General features: G+C 28.4%; 2 protein-coding genes across 5 annotated transcripts in view; one reads left to right on the forward strand and one right to left on the reverse strand.

Moving 5' to 3' along the window:
• LOC140666436 (calcium/calmodulin-dependent protein kinase kinase 2) overlaps window positions 1-20,086 on the reverse strand; it is a 71,487-nt gene that overhangs the window by 42,287 nt on the left and 9,114 nt on the right. Inside the window, exons 2-3 of the mRNA XM_072893595.1 lie at window positions 19,392-19,840; window positions 6,527-6,593 (exon numbers count right to left, since the gene is read on the reverse strand). Of these exons, the coding sequence (XP_072749696.1) occupies window positions 6,527-6,593; window positions 19,392-19,422 (98 nt within the window). The 5' untranslated portion in view covers window positions 19,423-19,840. The remainder of the gene's footprint in view (window positions 1-6,526; window positions 6,594-19,391; window positions 19,841-20,086) is intronic.
• Window positions 1-20,086, forward strand: part of Impe3 (Ecdysone-inducible gene E3) — a 71,834-nt gene that overhangs the window by 30,938 nt on the left and 20,810 nt on the right. The window lies entirely within an intron of this gene.

Here is a 20,086-nt window from a genome sequence, read left to right on the forward strand (position 1 = left end):
TATTTGAAATTATTCTTAATTAAATGTTTGGACAGCTTCTAGCGAGTAGCTTATTTTATGCATTAGAGTACCATTGCATAATATCCTGACAAAGTTTGAAATTTCGAAACTAAGATAATTCAAGAATATGCACAATTTTCGCAGCAGAAGTTGTATAGTAGTATAATTTACGTGCAATTATTGAAATGTAACATGAGAAATGGAATATATAGTTTAATCTCACTATAGGATCAAATTAATTAATTAATATAATGTTATTTAAATAATTTTGTAACAATTATTTTTATTATAAAATGAAATATTATGTGTGCGTGTGTGTGAGAGAAGGAAATTTTTGAGGTACAATTTTTAAATTTATATTAAGTAATTTAAACATTTATATTCCTATAGAGGTTATATGACAAATTGATTACATTTTGACACGTTGGCAAAGAACATAAATAATATATTTTAGAAAATTCTATACAATTTTTTTCATATGCATAATCATTTCTTTTTTGTCTTGATATTAATATAGATTTCAACTTACAGATTATTCAATATAATATTTTTTTGTTCTTTCCACACACAAAATAACCGATCGCAATGAATTATAACACTACAAGCGATAAAGGATATTAATGACGAAAATAATGCTTTGAAGGAAGCTAATTAGTTCGTTGTTAATTATTAATTTTTGAAGGCTGAAACGAAATAATTCATTAATAATTCACCTATTCCATAAAATTTAATTTTCACATCCCGGTAAAATTCTTTTAAATTAGACTCTATTACGACGTAAAAATGATATTATTTTCTGCGCGCGAAAGATAGAAATGCATCACAATGCACATATGTTTATGGAATTCAAAATGAGAATTTCCAGAGATCGATGTTATTTTAGTCTTTTCAGTTTTATAAAAAAATATTATGTTTATTGTTATATAACTTTTTAATAACATTGAAATTTGTGTTTTGTATTTATTTATTTCTATTCATCTTTTTTTTTAATATTATAATATATATAATTAATGAATTTGAAAATAACAATGAATCGAAATATGATAATAGAGTCGGTTACATTTTTGCAGCTCGAAACTTGTCGGTAAAATTTACACGATGTGTCAAAAGTAAAAGATAGAGAGAAATACATAAGGAAGATAGCAAGAGTCTCGTGTTCTAGAATTTGATTTCACAGTGTTTCAACAACCAGCGGTTTCTCGAATGAAAGCATTTCCTATCTGAACGGAAACTTGAATAAGACAAAAGACGAGAAGAGGTACTTGAGAAAAAGCATTATATTGTACATAGAGAAGATTGTTACGATTTTAGGTCGGAAGTGTTGAGATATTGTTCTGATTTTGCATTTGAATTTTGTATATTTTACGGTATCAGTAATTTAATTATTCTATATGATCCTTTATTAACAAATTGAGAAATTATTCAGTATTTGTTTCTTGCAATTGGTGCTGTTTGCACTTTAATTTCCCTAAAGAATAAGGGAATTTGAATATGTCTCGTTTTCTCTCTCTCTCTCTCTCTCTCTCTCTCTCTTTAAAATATTATAAATTGGAGTTAGAGAATATATAAATTATTTGTTTACTAAAATTGGAGTTAGTACCCAAATAATTTACATATTCTCTATAATACTGCATAATATATAGTACAATAAAATACAATATAATAAAAAGACGTATCTCGAAATTTTGCTTATTATACGTTCGGTGTCTCAATTTAATTTATTTGATTTGTTTAATAAATAAATTCTTATAATTGTTACTCTCGCCAAAAATTAAAAATGATTGCAGAATAACACGAAATCTCATTAAAGTCGATAGGACTATCTAAATACCTATGACTAGTCTCATTTCGGTACTTATATGTTTGGCGTCTCGAGCAATCTAATTCGTTTAATAAATCTAATAATTTTTACACATAAAACTCTCGCTAGAAATTGAAAGTGATTTTACAATAATATATCTTATTTACAGTCGATAGAACTATCAAAATAAGACCAGCGTTTTACTTCAATATTTATACATTTAGCGTTTCGGGCAATCTAATTCGGTTAATAAATTTTTTAATAATTTTTAATGCATCGATAATAAAAAAAAACATACGTCTATCAAATTTACAGCCAAAAGCACAGAACATTTTTAACTTCAACATGATTGCTGATAAAGCATCTTTTGAAGATTTAATTTTATTTAAAATATATATTTTATTAATTTTTTAGTCATAGCTACTTATGTATATTAAACAAATTAAGAATTAAATTTTCTTTTTCAAAAGAATGTAAATATTAATCTGGATGAAGTAATAAATATCCGCGTTTTTTGTTCTTATTCTTTATATCATGTAAAATTATCACCTATTTAAATTTTTTTATATACATTTTTTATAATGACATTGGGTCGTATAGACAAGCTCACAGGGAATGCGAGAAATTCTTGAAATCGTATACCAAGTCTATTCACGATAGTAGAAATCAGATATCTGTTGGATCAATTTCCATTGGAGCGTTCTTTGAGGAAAATGTGAAGTTCTCGAATAAATTCCACGCAAATTGCGATCTTTGAATCGTCCAGATTGCGCGTTGATGTATAAAGCGACGCTCCATTTGCTAAAGTATATTTTCAAGTCACTATATTCTAGTAAGATTCCGAAAGTTCGTTCGCCTTTGGTGTTTTGGAATAATCTAATTGCGATGTACATAGATGAATTTTTTCACAAAGATGAAAAAAAAAGTATATGTGTTTTTGATAAATTTATAAATTTTCATACACAGATGATATCAAAAATTAACGAACTATTAAAGAAAATTGGACTTAAATCCTCTACATATTTATTAGTAATCACGTTGAAGGATATGTTCTGTATATTTTAAGCTGCGAGACATAGATGCGAAAATTTGTCGACAGGAAAGGTTTATCTGAGATTGCCAGATATTGGAAATAACAGTGAGTTATTTTCGGTATCGTTTTGACTTATTCGAGAAATAGTAAACGAAAACTCGGCGATGTCCGCGCGTTACAGACATATACGTCGGGCACAGGAGGATTCATCCGTAGTTGAAAAGCTCGCTTTGATGCGCTCCAGCGAACCGAAAGCTCCACGAACCAATGCAAGTTCAACGGAGCAGGAACTGACGACTTTCTGCGCGCGCGGTTAACCTTCCTGCATTTTCACGTTCTTCTCTCGTGGTTCTCACACATTTCATCCTTTTTCTATCCTTTTTCGTAGTCTTTTTTTCAGTTTTTTTATTTCTTACACTCGTCAAAACTGTCGAGATTGATTGTGAGATGTTTCTTTCTTAGAATGGAATTACATTTCTCGAGAAAATAAAAGAGAAGAGAACGATAGAATATCACACGTGAAAGACATTGAATGTCATTTATATATAAAACATTTATTTACTGTTTTATAAAGAATGAAATGATATCGAATTTAATGCAAGGATACGTCTCAAAAAGATCGTAGATCGAAATTTGTGTAGTCATCTTTTAATGATTATTTTACATCAGATTTTTATAAATTAACTATATTTATTAACTTTTTTAAATTTATTAACAATAGATTACACAACCCGTGAATATTATGACATTTATATATTTATGTAAATATATGAACAAATTTTTTGTGACATAGTAGATTTTTTTCAAATTACTCAATTTTATTGTTCTTCGAATAAGGAAGAATATTGCATTTTTATGGGTCTTGAAAATTATAGATGGAATTATTATCAAGGTACATGGCGACATAAGCATGAATACGTTTTACGATATTCCATTATACAATTCTCGTGGGAAAATGGAGTGTCAATAATGCTATACTGTAAGCTGCTGAGATATTGCGACCAGTATTCTGGAAGAAATATCTTGTTATTATTCATAGTATTTATTTCTTGCAATTGGTGCTGTTTGCACTTTAATTTCTTTATAAAGAATAAGGGAATTTGAATATGTCTCGTTTTCTCTCTTTCTTTAAAATATTATAAATTGAAGTTAGAGAATATATACATTATTTGTTTACTAAAGTTGAAGTTTAGTACATAAATAATTTATATATTCTCTATAATGCTGTATAATGTATAGTACAATATAATACGAAAACGTGTTTTCGAAATTTTGCATTAGTAAATTGAACGTAGATAAATATAGTATTTGTGTGATTTTATTAATCAAAAAACTGATCAATAATCTTTTGCAAATTGTTTATTGTGTTATATTAATATATTCTGCAATAAAAATTTTGAGAATAAGTTTAAATGCGATTTTAAAAGAAATTTAAATTATATTAGAATTTTATCTGAAATATCAACAGATTTTTGAATTTCAATTCACTAATATAGACAGGACATAACACATGTAATATGCCAACAATATCAACTATTACAACGATGATACATATCAAAATACAAATATTATTAAATTTCTAACGATGAAATTTGACGTTGACACAGTTGTCCGAGATTTCATGATCGTTCTATCTCGGACAAAACAGATATTCAGTGTGTCGCGTGCGATCGAGGCTGTGTTGTCACGGCATTGTCATCATTTTGTGTTGCGGTAAAATAAATATGATTCCGGCGAGAACGATAAGTAATAATAAAAAAAAAAGAGAAAAAAAATGGGAAAAAATATGAGTTGGCCTTTCAAGAAAACGTTAGTCGGTCACCATCGTGCTCGCATCGCCACTCTCGGTTAGTCCCGCAAGATTCAATAATTTAAGCAGTAATGGCCTGGCCATCGATCGACTGAAGTTTAAAATATCTGTGTCGTCCGCTCTCGCAATTTTCGCTTAGTTTTCTTTTTATACCTCGCGTAAATACTCTAGATTGTGATAGCAATATTTATTGATATCATTAGTTTTAAAAATAAATATTTATTGACAAACAATTATGTTCGTTAATTTTAACTTTTTCGTACCGAAACCTTTATTTAAAGAAACTTCTTTTTTCATGAGTTACTTCTGCTGATATATTGCGATATTTTCAAAATTTCTTTCTGAAATCGAGATATTGAAAGACCTAAAAGGCTGAAAGATTTCTTTGATAAAAGAAATGACGAAATATTGAATCTTTAACGCGATGTCAAAGAACTCAGTATAGTTTCTGTCTTTAACGTTAGCGAGGGCAAAGGTGCAATTATTTAGACACAAACTTCTGACCGCCTTGGTACATATCGATCGACTTCGACTGTGTGGTTAAAAATATCTATTCGCATGCCGTGATGCATTATGGCAGTTTAGACCGTCCTCCTTGAACTTCCTTTTTTCCTTTGCTCTTCCATCCAAGTACAGGACGATAGTGTCGAAGGTCGGATTTAATCAATGGGCGGTTTATCGTCGAAAATGAGACGTTTCATGTTATCCTTGATAATAAAAACTTAATGTTGAGAACATCGTGGTCAGAATTGTTCTACTATATCTTATTTCATTAATATTTATTAAGATTTATTTATTTGTTCTGTCCTGTCTTTTATTTATAACAAAATGATACATAAATTACGTGTATTAATTTGTTTATTGCTTTGCAAAATTATAATTCAATATTTTCTCTCTTTCGGTTGATTTTATCATAATAAACATATTTTAAGTGAAAATATTCATTTAGCAATACGATTTTTCAAAGCTTGTTGAAACTAATTTTGGTTAAATCCGATGCGTTTATACTGAAACTGGGCTAGGTACAGATTAATATGCACTGGAACGTTTTGATCGACGAGACATTAATTGAAATTATTGTCCGACATGCATCTGTTTCTCCGAAGACCATTCGGAATCGCGTCCATCTTCCGGAACATGTATCACGTTATCGTTTCATAAAAGCGGAAACTACATAGTTCATCTTCTCTTCTGTCATATGCATACATCTGTAAATGTGTACTCACTTAAATATGTTTACATTTATATCGCGCATTTACGTAAGCAAACGCACTGTTATGATGGCGTATTATCCTATTCTCGAAACGAGACACTTTTTTTAGGTAATTAATCAAGAGCCGATTAGCGATATTATTCACGATGAACGTTGCAAAACAGCATCGTATACATAAACAGTGCAGTGATTGTATAATTGTTTTAAGTAAAAGGCTATACATGACGTAAATGGAACTTTTTTTTTGTGATAATTTAAATTTAAAATAAGTGATATACAGTTAAGTCAATATCATTTTTCTTATTAATCAAATTTCTTCAAATTTTATTTATAAAAGAATAAAAAGCATCTTTTATTATTGCATTGAGAGCAAGGCGTATATAATTGTTTATATATTGTATATATAATTATACATACACATATATATATATATATATATATATATATATATATATATATATAATTATTATAATATGACAAAATATACATTTTTTTAAAAATTATCTTGAGAAATATTATGATATGAATGACCAAGAAATACATAATGAATTTGAATTTTTGAGTGTAAAAACGTTCTTTATAAGAATTATTTATTAGGAATTATATTTTTTTAATTATATGTTTTTAGTTTGACTTAACTGTATTTATTAAAAAAATAAAGTTACTTACTTGGGAATTTCACCAATTCGCGGTGGTCGATATTTTCGCGGCGTAACGTCGCTCCATACGTTGCAAGCTGAAAAATTAAGAAATACTTGAGTAAAAATGATGTACGATTTTAAAGATTATGTTAAAACTCGTATAAAATATCAGATAATAATTTGAAAGAATAGATTTGCCAGATATTTTATATTCTTCGTTAAATATCGTTAGTAACATAAAGATGAAAGAAATTACGTTTATATTAAAGAAATGCATATTTGCCTTCTTTCAATAAATGCACTGTCAGAAGCGTTTCAAAAATTTTTTTTTTCTAGAGCAAATTGCATTATCAAAATAAATCACTTTATAGCTTCATAGGAGCGTCATATATATATACATAACATGTCTATGGGAAATGTGAGTTAGGCATTTTTTTTTCTTTTTTAATAGTCAATGGGGAATCAGGTCAATGAAAAACAGCGAATATATGCGCGAAAAATGGAACGTCCGTATATCGCATTCGCGATCGAAACAATTCATGATAGGAATTTTCGTATTGAGAAAAACTTCAGTTTTCCAGCTGGTGCTCTGCTTCATATGGACATGTGCCCTTCGTACTATTAAAATTATATGAATCAATTCAGTGAACTGAACAAATTTTTCTACAATCAAACTTCTTATTTGGATATTCAGCGTAATTACGTTTTATTTTATACATTGTTCTTTCATTTGCATATATATATAATATTTTTCGATTATTAAGGACAAAGAATGTTACAGAGTAAAATCATATTTAGATCAGTAATAGTAGTAATACCTACACATTTTATAGGAAGACTTAATTTTTTTATCTAGGCTAATTTTTTTTTGAAAATTTGTTTTCTGTAATCAAATTTACATTTAGTTATAGTTTAATGTTTCAATCCATTGTTTTTCTAAAATTCGCAACATAGAATGTGTAATGCAAGAGAAATTGAGTTTATTGTCCATCGTTGAATTTAATACTTCGCATATTCGGTTTGTGGCTTAATTTCGATGATATGAAGATCATTTGATTGTGTTCTTCCACAAGATTGTAATTTCACTCAATGAATAATACATTCACAGAGTGTATCGTATGTAACATCTTGATGATTTATTTGGTTGACGTAATTATCATGTGAATGAAGCTGATGTATCATTTGATTCAGAATTCATTAAAAATTATAGCTTTACTTTCTTAATAATTCTATAGTTTCTGATAAATTACACAAATAATTATAATTATTAAAATAAAGAAGTTTATAGATTTTCGTTAAATATTATATAAGTTTCATATACATACACATATATTTATCGATTTAAGTTAAAAGAATAAGAAAATTTGTTCAATTAAAATTAAGTTTATTTACTATAATAAAAAATAAGAAATTACTTTTTCTGTTTGTAAAACAGACAGTTTATTTAAAAATTTTATATTGTAGATTTTTTTAATGTTTTTCTATTTTTATATTAATAACAGATTTATTTTCATGCTTATATTGTTTTATAAAGGATTTGCAGAGAGAGAGAGAAAGAGAGAGAGAGGGAGGGAGAGAGAGAGAGAGAGAGAGAGAGAGAGAGAGAGAGAGAGAGAGAGAGAGAGAGAGAGAGAGAGAGAAAGAGAGAGAGAGAGAGAGAGAGAGATCACTAATGTTTCTAACGGTTTATAAAGTAAAAAACTTACAGCTCATAAAGGTTTTTATGAGCAGATGAATAGATGTAATATTGAAAGAAGAAACTAAGCCGGGTGAGTTTAATCGACGCTCTAAGAATACCGCGCTCCAACGGATATTAAAGGTTCATCTTGATACACGAGTGACATTTGCTAATTATAAAGTTCCGCTTTTATAGAATCACGACGTAATATCGACTGTGTAAACGTAATCGAGTATGCAATTAAACGATTTAATTCTTGAAATGCCGTCATTTTTTTCTGAAATGCTTCAGTTATAAGTTATCTTCTTAAAACATTCAATTATATTAATTAATAATAAAAATTAAAAGAAATTTATTTTATTTTTAGAATATAACATATTTTTTAATTACTATTAAAAATTTACCATATTTATTGATTGTTTTCAATTTGCATAATTTTGATTCGAAAAATATTGCATTGTTTATACGTAGTTTAATTCATGAGAGGAAGAGAGAAGCGAAGAGAGAGGGGAAGAAAAAGAAAGCAAGAGAATATTTATAAAATATGTAATAAAAAAATATAGAGTTTGTAAATATATGACGCACATATATCTGTGATTATTAGTAATTAATAATGTTTTGATGTAGAATTTATTACAAATATTCTTTTCATTACTTTATATAAATTATGTATATTGCGTAGGATATCAATGCAGTAATGCATGTTGTGTGCAAACACACAAGCAATCAAAATGCTGTTTCATCGACACGTGCATTCCATAAGTTTGCAGCTTGTGTATTCCTCAACTTTGCCGTTGTGCTGTATATATACATATATATAGCACGTTAAACAATTATTTATTTTGAAGCGATATTTTCGAAATACTTTTTATGCTGCTATCTTTTTGACAAATCTTCTAGCACTAATATTAATTGCATCTTTACGGTGTAAACAGGACAGTAAAAACTATCAGTCTTAATCTTCTTTCTTGATTACAAGCAGAAAAATCAAGTTGGAAATATAGAAAGTTTTGTACTTATTAAAATGAATAAGTCTAGTTGTATTTAATCTTGGAGTGAGAATAATTTCGTAAGTTATAATTTTGTTGTCACAGTCAGAAAATTTTCTATCAACTCCGACAGTTTAAATGTTTCTTTTTTTTATAGAATTGGTAACAGCTGACGCGATGAGTTTGTGAAAATAATTATTCAATAATTCAATTAGCAAATATTTAATAATTTTCTTTTGATATTGCTGTTTGCATTTTTCTCCTAAATTCATGAGCTTTGTTGTAGGCCGTTTTAAACAAATCTGTGTTTTAAAGAGCTTTTATTTTTTTCGACATTATTGATATTTATTGAGGTATACTTTATTAATTACATTATCGGTATATAATCTAATATATATAATTTAGATCTCTTTATAAACTTTTAAACTTTTTAAAGCGAATTTTACATTATATAAAAAATGACCGAAAAATACTTTTTACTGACTTAATTGAAAATTAGAAATTGTAACTACTTTTTTGGGAATAGGTAATTTATGTGTGCTCTTTACATAGGAATATGTTTTCCATTTATACTAGACTAATTGGTCTTTCCAGGGCCCAGTGAGGTCTTGATATAACCGCATCACTTTACAACAATTTTATTTCTACTGACCTAATGCTCTCGTCCATCGAGAGTCGTGAAATTTCATTACTATGTACTCAGGCGATAATTAATTACTAGCTGGTAGGACTCACGTAATTTCGTTTCATCGATGTGGCATGAAAGGAACATATGTGCTAGTGAAGTTTGCCGCAACGTTGAATAAAAAATTATAACGGTTTTGTAACGGACATTGAAGGTTAAATAAATGTTGAATTTAATTATTTACATAATAAATAAAAGAGATTTTTTTAAATGAGAGATATTATTTTTGTGATTTCTCGTGTTATAATAAATAATATTATCATATTTTATATATCATCATATTTTATTATTAGTAGTTTATAAAAAATTATAATAATAACAATTATTTTTGTCTGTGATATTATAAATAAAGATAAGAAAAATAGAGCGATTATAAATTTTTGCAAATACATTGTAAAGTTTTATTTTTTTTCTTTTAAAATTTTATTTTTTTTTAATTTTTAAAATATGCAATACTGTGTATGTACATATATATATTTTTTATGTATTAATTGTTATCTTATGTTATCGAACAAAATGTATATGGTAAGTTTTGCTTTCTATAATTACTGCCATGTGTTGAGAAACTTCGTTAATATATATTATTGACTAATAATAATTAAGCAGTAATGAAGATGGAAATCTGATAATTCTTAATTCGTATCACCATACCACGCATGTTAAGGAGTAATTAAAAATATTATTTTCGGAGGCCATTGTAATCATGAATTTCCTCCTAAAATTGAATTTTTTAAGTATTATCATATATTATTTAATTTTATGATATATTTTAAAATGATATTTATATTTCTAACTTTATTTAAAAAATTACTAATTTTATGAAATTTGTAAATTTTTGTGCTAAATTAATATTTGTGTTTACTTTGTTGAAAAATTGTTACAAGTATACTCGTCTTATTTTTAAAAATCTTTACTATCAAGAATATCACATTTTATAAAAGCATTAATATGAAACACATGAGAATTATATATAAAGGATGTAAATTTAAATTCTGTGGATTTATGCAAAATAGCACCATTTCCCGGCACATTATATTAGTGCATTGTATCGTCGTGGAAAGGATTCTCTTAAGCATAGGCATGAATCCTATTAGGATAAGATAAAAGATTCGATAATATAAAATTTTTAATGCTATTACTACGGTTATCTAAACGTTAAGCCGAAGCACGTGAAGGCTTTTGTTTCTGATTATCCGCTTTTATTCAAGCTATTTAGGTATACGGCAAGTGAATCTTTTCGTTCTTCCTTTCTTATAATGATATCTAATATTCTTTTCAGCCATCGTTTTCATTAACTGTCATCTTTCTTTTCCAATTCTTCTTCTATTTTAGTAATTAATTAGATAGTGAAGATATATTAAGAAAATGATCGTAAATAAACAGATAAGCATATTTACTTATTATTTTAAGAATTTATTTGTGAATCAGTTATTGTGACTCATTATATCATTATTTCTCTCAGTCTTTAATATTATTTTTGAAGTAATATTTTACTGACATCTTTTCAAGCTCTCTTTACGGATTTTTTAATAATGATAATGTTAATAACTAAGTTACAATAACGTTGCAAATTGACAAGCTTTAACGGAAATGAGTAAATAAAAGAAAAATAATTTATTTTTGTAAAATAGATGAGGGGTATAGATTCACACGCGCAATTTTTGTCATAATAGAAAATATATACATGGTAAAAAATTTTGTGTTAAATTTAACACATTTCTTGTGTTCCAATTTATCTACTCTAATTTTAATGTTAATTTAACAGAAAGCAAATATGTAAACAAATAACACAAATAATATGTAAAATATTAACACAAAAATGTGAATTATTGGTATAAGGTTTACTTGTTAATTGTGTTGTTTTAACTCTTAGAAACGGTGAATATTAACTCAATGCAGAAAAGTTAAAATAACATAACGACAGTACCTATGTTATATTAACATAAGAGTATGTTAAAAATTTAACACAAAAGTTTCTACACAAGAAAATTTTAACAAAAAGACAAAATGTTTTTTACCGTGTAGTTATAGTTTTCGCGGAAGTTTGTGAAAAGCGTTCGGAAATTTTCATGAAGCGAGTATACCAGATGGAGGAAGCCAGTGGAGGAAATCTAGATCAGAATGCAAATATGAAAGAAAATGGAGTGATGAAAATTGTGCGCGTCTCGTGTTCAATTATGCGACAGACGAAGCTATGAACAAGTCAATTGTTAAATCGTCGAGAGTACGGAGATCGACGACCGTGCATCCGTATTATCTCGGTCACACATATCCTCTTTTCTGGTTATAATCAATTCTCGCTAACTCGTCGACGCGCCAGCAAAACCGTCCCGGTGACACCCGATATTGATCGAGAGAACTGTGCAAACGTCATCATCACTACTATAAGTCGAATTTCGACAGGAATTGCATATCTTTTCCTTTTTTTTTATTTGAAATTTAGATATTGAAAACCAATTGAATTGCTTCCGCAAGTATAAATCTATAATTTATTTTTTAGCAATACATTAATGACACACATAATCCAAGCGATTATTTTTACAATTAATTTTTATTTTCAAGTAATTAGGCAATTAAAATAATTTTTTTTTAAATTTGTAGCGTTGCTTAACATGAGATGTGTATATGATTAAATAACTGATATAAAGAGTTAGAGAAAGCATATAACGAACTAAAGGATTAAGAGAATCTCTTATAACGTGAAGAATTTTAATCGCAAAAAAAAATGACAATATATTATGAAGATAGAAAAGAGAAATGTTGAGTGGCCAGGATAGAACGAGATGACGTTTAATCGATTTAGATTGGCTTTTTCGTTCGGTATTTAGTGTGAAATTGTGCCGTGAGAGAATCGATAAAAATCGAGCAGAGAAATAGCAATTTAGAGATGGATGAAATCAAGCGGACTGCGATAAGTGATGCATTGAAATGGTGATGAAATGAAGGCAAAGCGAGAGCCAAGCTGTGCGAAAGGATCAACAAATTGACGTGGTATTTGCGTCGTTCACATTTATGCACCTACGTACTATCTACCTACACCCGGGAAATAATTTGCGTCGATCGACGTTGCCTACGAGAACTTAATTAACCGTGAAAATATCAATCTGCTTAGTCTTGCGAGGGTTTTGTTACGTCTGTGACTTGAATTATAAATATCGCAGCGAATAAGATTATAACGTGCGTTCCGATAAGTTTTCCCATTACAAATAGCAATTATCGAACGCATCCGCGAGTAATTTATTTTCGGATTTATCAAAGAAAATAATTTTATACACTTTTCCGCAGCAAGGAAATCCTATTTATGTCATGACATATTTATCTTGATTAATGAGATTCACCCGGAAAGAAGGCTTTGCTTCATTGTATATACATATATCAATAATCTGATAATGAGTGATATTGCGTATGTACTATATATCGCTGTACTTTTCAAAGTATGCGAGAAGGAAAGCCTTAAAAAGTGCAGCATGAAAGAATGACATCGTCAGGGAATAACGACGCGAGTTATAATGGTGGAGGAAACATGAACGAAGATTGAACGAGAAGAGAGGAATGTGTTTGCCGTTTACGATACAGACGATTCGCGGGAGTGCTTTTTGTGCGACATTGCAATTGCGTCGCCCTCGGAAATCTTCCTAAGTGTAATGAGACCTTGAGACTTCGTCAGAGAAAAAGTGGGCGAGCACAAGCGAGATTCGCTCGGATGGCAAATTGCCGCCTTTTAACTAGAAATGCAAATGCAGACAATCAAAACGCGTAGCGTTTTATACAGTTCTTTCGATTACGTGCGCAAAATTATTATACACGCACACATGTGTATTGTCAATCATTATTTAATAATTCTTAATATGTTTAATGCCGAATCAAATTTGTATATCTCATAGATAGTGTTATTTAATAAAAAGAAGATAAGAGAGAAAGAGAGAGAGAGAGAGAGAGAGAGAGAGAGAAAGAGAAATGCTAAATTATGATACAAACTATATTTTAGAAGCGAAACAATTTTTTATCATTTATTGAACTTTGGAGAGATCTTCATCCGACAAGAAAAATATGAAATTATTTATGAACAAGTAGCGATATAAAACTTATATTTTGTTGTAACTTGTAACACCCTCTAAAACAGGAAAGAGCATGTTTTTTTATTGGCATTTTTATGAAAAATTTTAAACGACTAAAAAAATTCAGGAATTTATTCCGGATGTCAAAAGCTATATTCTTGTTTAGTATTTGTCATCACAGGCAATCTGTTGCATCAAAAGAATACGTGATTTTAGATGCCTATTTGTTTCATTAAAAATTTGTTCAAAAATTGAAAAAAAAAATAATTGCTTTTCTTCTCTCTGAAGTACATTTGTAATACATTAACAATTTATAAGTTTTTTTTTAAGATTATTAAAGCACTATTTTTACAGCTTATTTCACGTTTAAAATAATACAAATTAACTTATTAATCATTAGCATTATTAATTTAAAAAAAGCAATGAGAAAATAAATAAAAATTGCTTATAATTTTATCTAATAAAGAAAATCTTAACCTAAAGTTACTCTTTGATAAGAAAAGGGTGCATTCAAATCTTCTGATTTTGAGAGCTTATAATGAAATTCCTTCTGATGCAGAAGAAAAAGAGCAAACTTGACTGCTCTTTGGTCTTAAACTACTGCATACTTGTGGTAAAATTAAATGCTTCTGTATACTTTTATAAGGTCACCAAAGTTTTATAAGTCAAACTCGGAGATCAAACTATTAAACTGTATGCTTCTGAACGTTGTCAGACGAAGTATTACAGTGAATGTTTTATCAGCACAACAGAGTTTCGAATCTCTCCCTCTGCAAACCAGCTACTTTCAGAAAGATGTTACAAACTCAGCGAAAAGAAATGTAACTTAGCTTTTTCTAGAAGCTCGAGAAAATCGACATGGATATCGCATTTTACAACTTTAAAAATATAAAGTATGTTTTACTTAAGAAAAGAAGTTTAATATTTATATGAAGGCACATATTTTAATTTACTTTATGAAGATATATACATTTATCGAACATACATATACTCTTTTAGGATATACGTTGTTTAATCTAGTGAAATATTTCCTGAAATTAACAAAAATAAAACGGAACGGGAAGTTGATTTATTCATTCGTAAATATTTTGCTCTTAATGCGAAGGAAATAATTAACTACATTGTTGTACATTGCCGTAACATCTGTGTACATCAATAATGCATTAGTGCATTCAATGTGTATGAAACGGTCGTTCATTTCAACTCGCTGCACGTTCGGGTGAAATCGTTCTAGCACAGAGAAGATGGCAGTATCGAATCATTATCGACGACATTATCTGTATTTGTCGTTGGATTTGAAGTGAGAGAGAAAAAGAGAGTTAGGAAAAAAAAGAGAGCAACAAAAAAAAAATAGAGACAGAGCTTTGTTTGCAATCGACAATGAAACCATTAATCAGCGCAACCTGATTAAGAGTCGTGATACGCCGATCGCTTCGCTCTATATTTTCCTTTTTCATCCTTTTCCTTCATGAATCTCTTGAAAGCCCGGAATTTTGAGATTTAATTTAAAACCTGATTTATTCTTTCTTTACTCATCATACTCCTTCGTAGTAATATAATTAAAATACTACTTAAAATATCATCGGATAAATCAAGTATAAACTGCGACAAATTATAGAGCAAAGATGATTTTCGAACGAGCGAAATATTCTCTTGCAACTGAGGTTTATATTATTAGATTTGTAAGTATGTATTGCTTTATAATCTGAGAAAGAAAAATGGAATGAGAGATATAAATTTTTTTGAACGATGATAGAGATAGATTAATAAAATAAAATACTGTATCCTGTGTACATTAAAGTATTGCCTATTATATAAAACAATTCTGAAACTTCTTTCCCAAAGTAAATCGAATCGTAAGGATTTTCACGAATAAAAATTTTCTGGCTTCAACAAACGGTCGCGAGTTCACAGCTTTTCCGGATCGTCAAAGAGATGATTTTTGGACGTTACGAGAAGCATTTTTATAGCTTTTTTTTGCAGAAAAAAGTCTAGCAGACTATGTGCGAATGGCAAAGAGGTTTCCGACACTCGTTGGGATCATGGACGATGCCATCGAGAAGATTTATGATCGTGAAACATACATACTTTTGGAGCAATTCAGTAAAAATTTACATACGTATAACACGATTTATGAGTTTTTATGATATTTTCATATTTGTTAACATTATCCATTCTCAAACTGAAAATTTACAATTATTTTTTTCAATTTTTATTTGCTTCTGTATGCTTCTGTAATTAATGATGTAAGCCGAAATATATAGTATTATCTCTTTTTAAATGTAAGTTAGCAAAAAAATTTCAATGTATAGAGTGAGATATAAGATATAAAATTGTGACATTTTGCAATTTGCATTATCGTTTTGTATATTGTATTCATATCAATGGCAATAATAATATCTATGACGTAAATATGATAATTTTAACGTAAAATTAATATTTGCTCAAAGACATAAAAAGTGTACGCCGTAATGGCTTGCATTTTAGATAAGAAATGCACAAACAACTGTTTGAGACGGTATCAAAATAATAATAATAAATAATGCTGAGTAGCAAGAATAATAAATACTTCTTCAAAACAGAAAAATATAAATATGAAATAAAAAAATGTAACATAAATATTTATTTTTATATCTCCAGTAATGTGAAGCAAAAATACTACTGCTTCCTTCGAATAGCTATTTTTTTCGCTTTTTTTTTTTTATAAGAAATCCTTTTAAAATCTTCCTTCTTTCGAGTTTTTCATTTTGCTTTATATGTCATGTTGCATGTAAAAAATACATTAGTGAAAAATAAACTCAGGGAAAGAAAAAAAAATATATATATATATATCTATCTTTAAAGAAATTTTAACATCTAAAGAAATAATCTAAAGAAATAATTTTAAATAATTTTTTTACTACTTTTTGATATATTTTTAGAATGTCTTATTAAAATAAAAAGTTTTTCATTTGTATTTTGCTACTTTTTATTTTGGCAGTAAATTGTATTACAATTACATTCTGTACAAGTTAAATTCTGACGAAATGATTTATTTTTAGCATTTGTAGTTTATTGTCAAGTTACAATTTTATAAAATGTTTTTTGTATATATTCTTTTTAAATGCTTTTACTGCACATGAATACTTTCATACAATGGAGCACGCCGATTGCTTTGTCTTAGTATATTTGGACGTACATTTCTTTTTGCCTCGTAGCGATTAATTAATTATTTTGACTGTGAATTTTATTCATTTATTTATTGTAGTTTGCATTGTTTGTTAACAAATTATTATGCAATGTTAAAAGAATTTTTTAACATTGCATAATATTTAATCGATAATTATTTAATCAGTCTCATTTACATTTTATAATTTTTACGTCTAATGCATTGAATAAAACTTGAATGATAACGTGCCAAATATTTTAACAAAATTATATGTATTGATTGACGGTTAAATATTATTTGAATAAAATACGTTTAAATCTATCAGGTGCACATTAAAGAGATTTAAAAAATGTTTATTATGTAATATTATTACAAATATTCCAAAATATAAATAGATAATTAAATTTATTTATAAATACATTATATACAGTTTATACCACAATTGCTAATGTATAGGCAATTAAGCATAATTGTTATTTCTACACAAACAGTATTGATAAATATCCATATAAATTAAAACAATATTATTGTTTCTTGTTTTAAATGAATTATTTATTATCTCAAGGGAGGAGTTATATGTTCCCGATAAATAAAACTGCCGTTATTCATATTCACGACTTATAGCATACTATGACATATTCAGGACGAGCTTGAGTACAAAATGAGCTCGTAGTAGTTTAGTACAAGCATAAGATGTCCTTCAAGATGTCGTTTTAGATCGCCCAAGTTAATCTTAAAACACGTCAGGTTTATTTACTCTGACGATCTTGAAGGAAAATTTTATAGTGACATTTTATAAATATAGAAAATGTATGTGTGAGTCTTATGTAAAATTTATAACTTTCTTAGTTATAATTTCGAATTCTCTATCACTTCCTCGATTTTGTCAAATTTGGAGTTAATCGTGCCTCGTTTGTCTTGCCGCTTAAAATCCAGCTTATGTCGCGACCTTTCGTATATTCCGCTAGCTCTCTTCTGTATCTATGTGTCTAATGCCTAACAAATTTGTGCACGATCTTGTTGGCTTCTATTTTGAATCGAGAGAGCTGCTGATGCCGCGTCGAGGAGTTGAAGCACGTTTCCACTAACATCACGTTACCTCCGCGAATCGTGAAAAGGAACACGTAGGTGATATTAAAGATTAGACAAGAGTAACTGGATAATAAGTCTAAACTTTCACCCACAAGGACATGCTTTTTAGCCATAAAAACTTTGAAGGTCGACCCAACAGTTTAATGATATTTAAACATGAGTTTATAACATGCGACGAGTTATCCGAGCATCTTTTTCATGTGATAAATATTTATTTATGTACGTACGTTGAAGTACGTATGAGGAGTTAAATTAACTTTGCATTTATATATTTTGATTATACAATAATAATTGACAGAAACTATAGAAACTCTATTATCTTTACAAAATAATAACATCGAGAGACACGAGCCAAGCGCAGGATGTAAAAGCATAACTCAGGAAAATTCAGGTTTTTTAAAAAACAAAAAGCACACATTTAATTAAAAGTTTCGGTCCATCTTCAGACCATCTTCAGCAATATAAATTGAATGTAAACATATAACAAATATTCGTTATATGTTTACATTTGTTATATATTTACATTTAATTTGTATTGCTGAAGGAGATGGACCGAAGCATTTGATTAAATGTTTATTATTTTTTAATAAAATTTGAACTTTTATTTGCATCTTGGCTCGAATTGTCTATCTCCTGATATTATTAGTTTTATTTAAAAGCCTTATAAATTATTATTATTATAAAATAGGTCCGTTAATCTTTACTATGAGAAATTAAGATATATAATTCTGCTAATTTGGTGTTCTACTCTCTATTTTATAATATTTATAATATCAGTTAGCAGAAAATTTAGATTAAAGATATATCTGGACTTTATCTCTGAAATATGTCGAGACCAAATAATTCGGAAGATATTTTAATATAAAAATCGAAAGAGTAATTAATTGCATTAATGTAGCTTAATATTGTAGCACATATAATGTATTTTGATTATTTTTTAAACTTATTTCGCGAGCAGTAAATTTAGGATTAGGGCAACAAATTAACAATAAACTAGCACTTAATAATGCTATATATCTGATTATGAATATGATTTTTCGTAATAAGAATGAGTGACGAAGATTTAATTAGAAAATTTAAGTTAATCTATTCTTATATGTATGCAGTAAATTAGAAATGACTAGATATCATATTATATTGAATTATCGTGTGTTATTTTGACAAATCATGCTTCGTCAGACATGCCGACGAAATGAACATTATCGATTAATGCCTCAATTAGTGCGTGAGTTATTTTACTCACCTTCCATGGTCATATTATCTCCAAGCTTCATTTCGATAGAGCTGTCCTTTCTTCTGCATATTCACGCGGCGCTCATTAAGCGCTCGTTAATAGGATTAGTTGACTGTAGTTGCCCACGCTTCATTTTTTTCTCGCTTCACACTTAATTTTGATTTGATGATTTAATTACTTTGCTCGCCGAATGTTTATCCGCGTGCACTTGTCGATCTGTCGCGAACACTTACCACATGCGTGCAATCTTGACACGGAATATTATTAACGTTTCTCCTTGAATTTGTAAATCAAACAATTCTCTTTCCGCGACTAAACTCATTGCCGAATGATTCGATTTTTTTTTCGCGCATTAAAATTGTCGCTTTGTAAAATTAGCTCTTTGAATTCTTCGTGCCGAGTACGTTAGAATCGATTATCGTCCATAATCTCTGGAAGGAATCTTGCTTTGTTGGTTTCTGAAAAAGAACAGAAATAAACGTACGTTAGTTTTGTAATGATGTTATTATATTAATATATTATAAAACAAATAAAAAATTAATTAAAATGTTAATCATATAATAAATTTTATCTGAAAAACAAAATATGTTTGTTAAATGCTTTGTTATTAAATATATTCAAACAATATATAATTCATAATGAAAACTGTCTATTATACTTGATAAAATAATATTCATATTAATTTTAAAGGGCAATATGTACTG

This window comes from Anoplolepis gracilipes, chromosome 6, assembly GCF_047496725.1.
Source record: "Anoplolepis gracilipes chromosome 6, ASM4749672v1, whole genome shotgun sequence".
NCBI classification, from domain to species: Eukaryota; Metazoa; Arthropoda; class Insecta; order Hymenoptera; family Formicidae; genus Anoplolepis; species Anoplolepis gracilipes.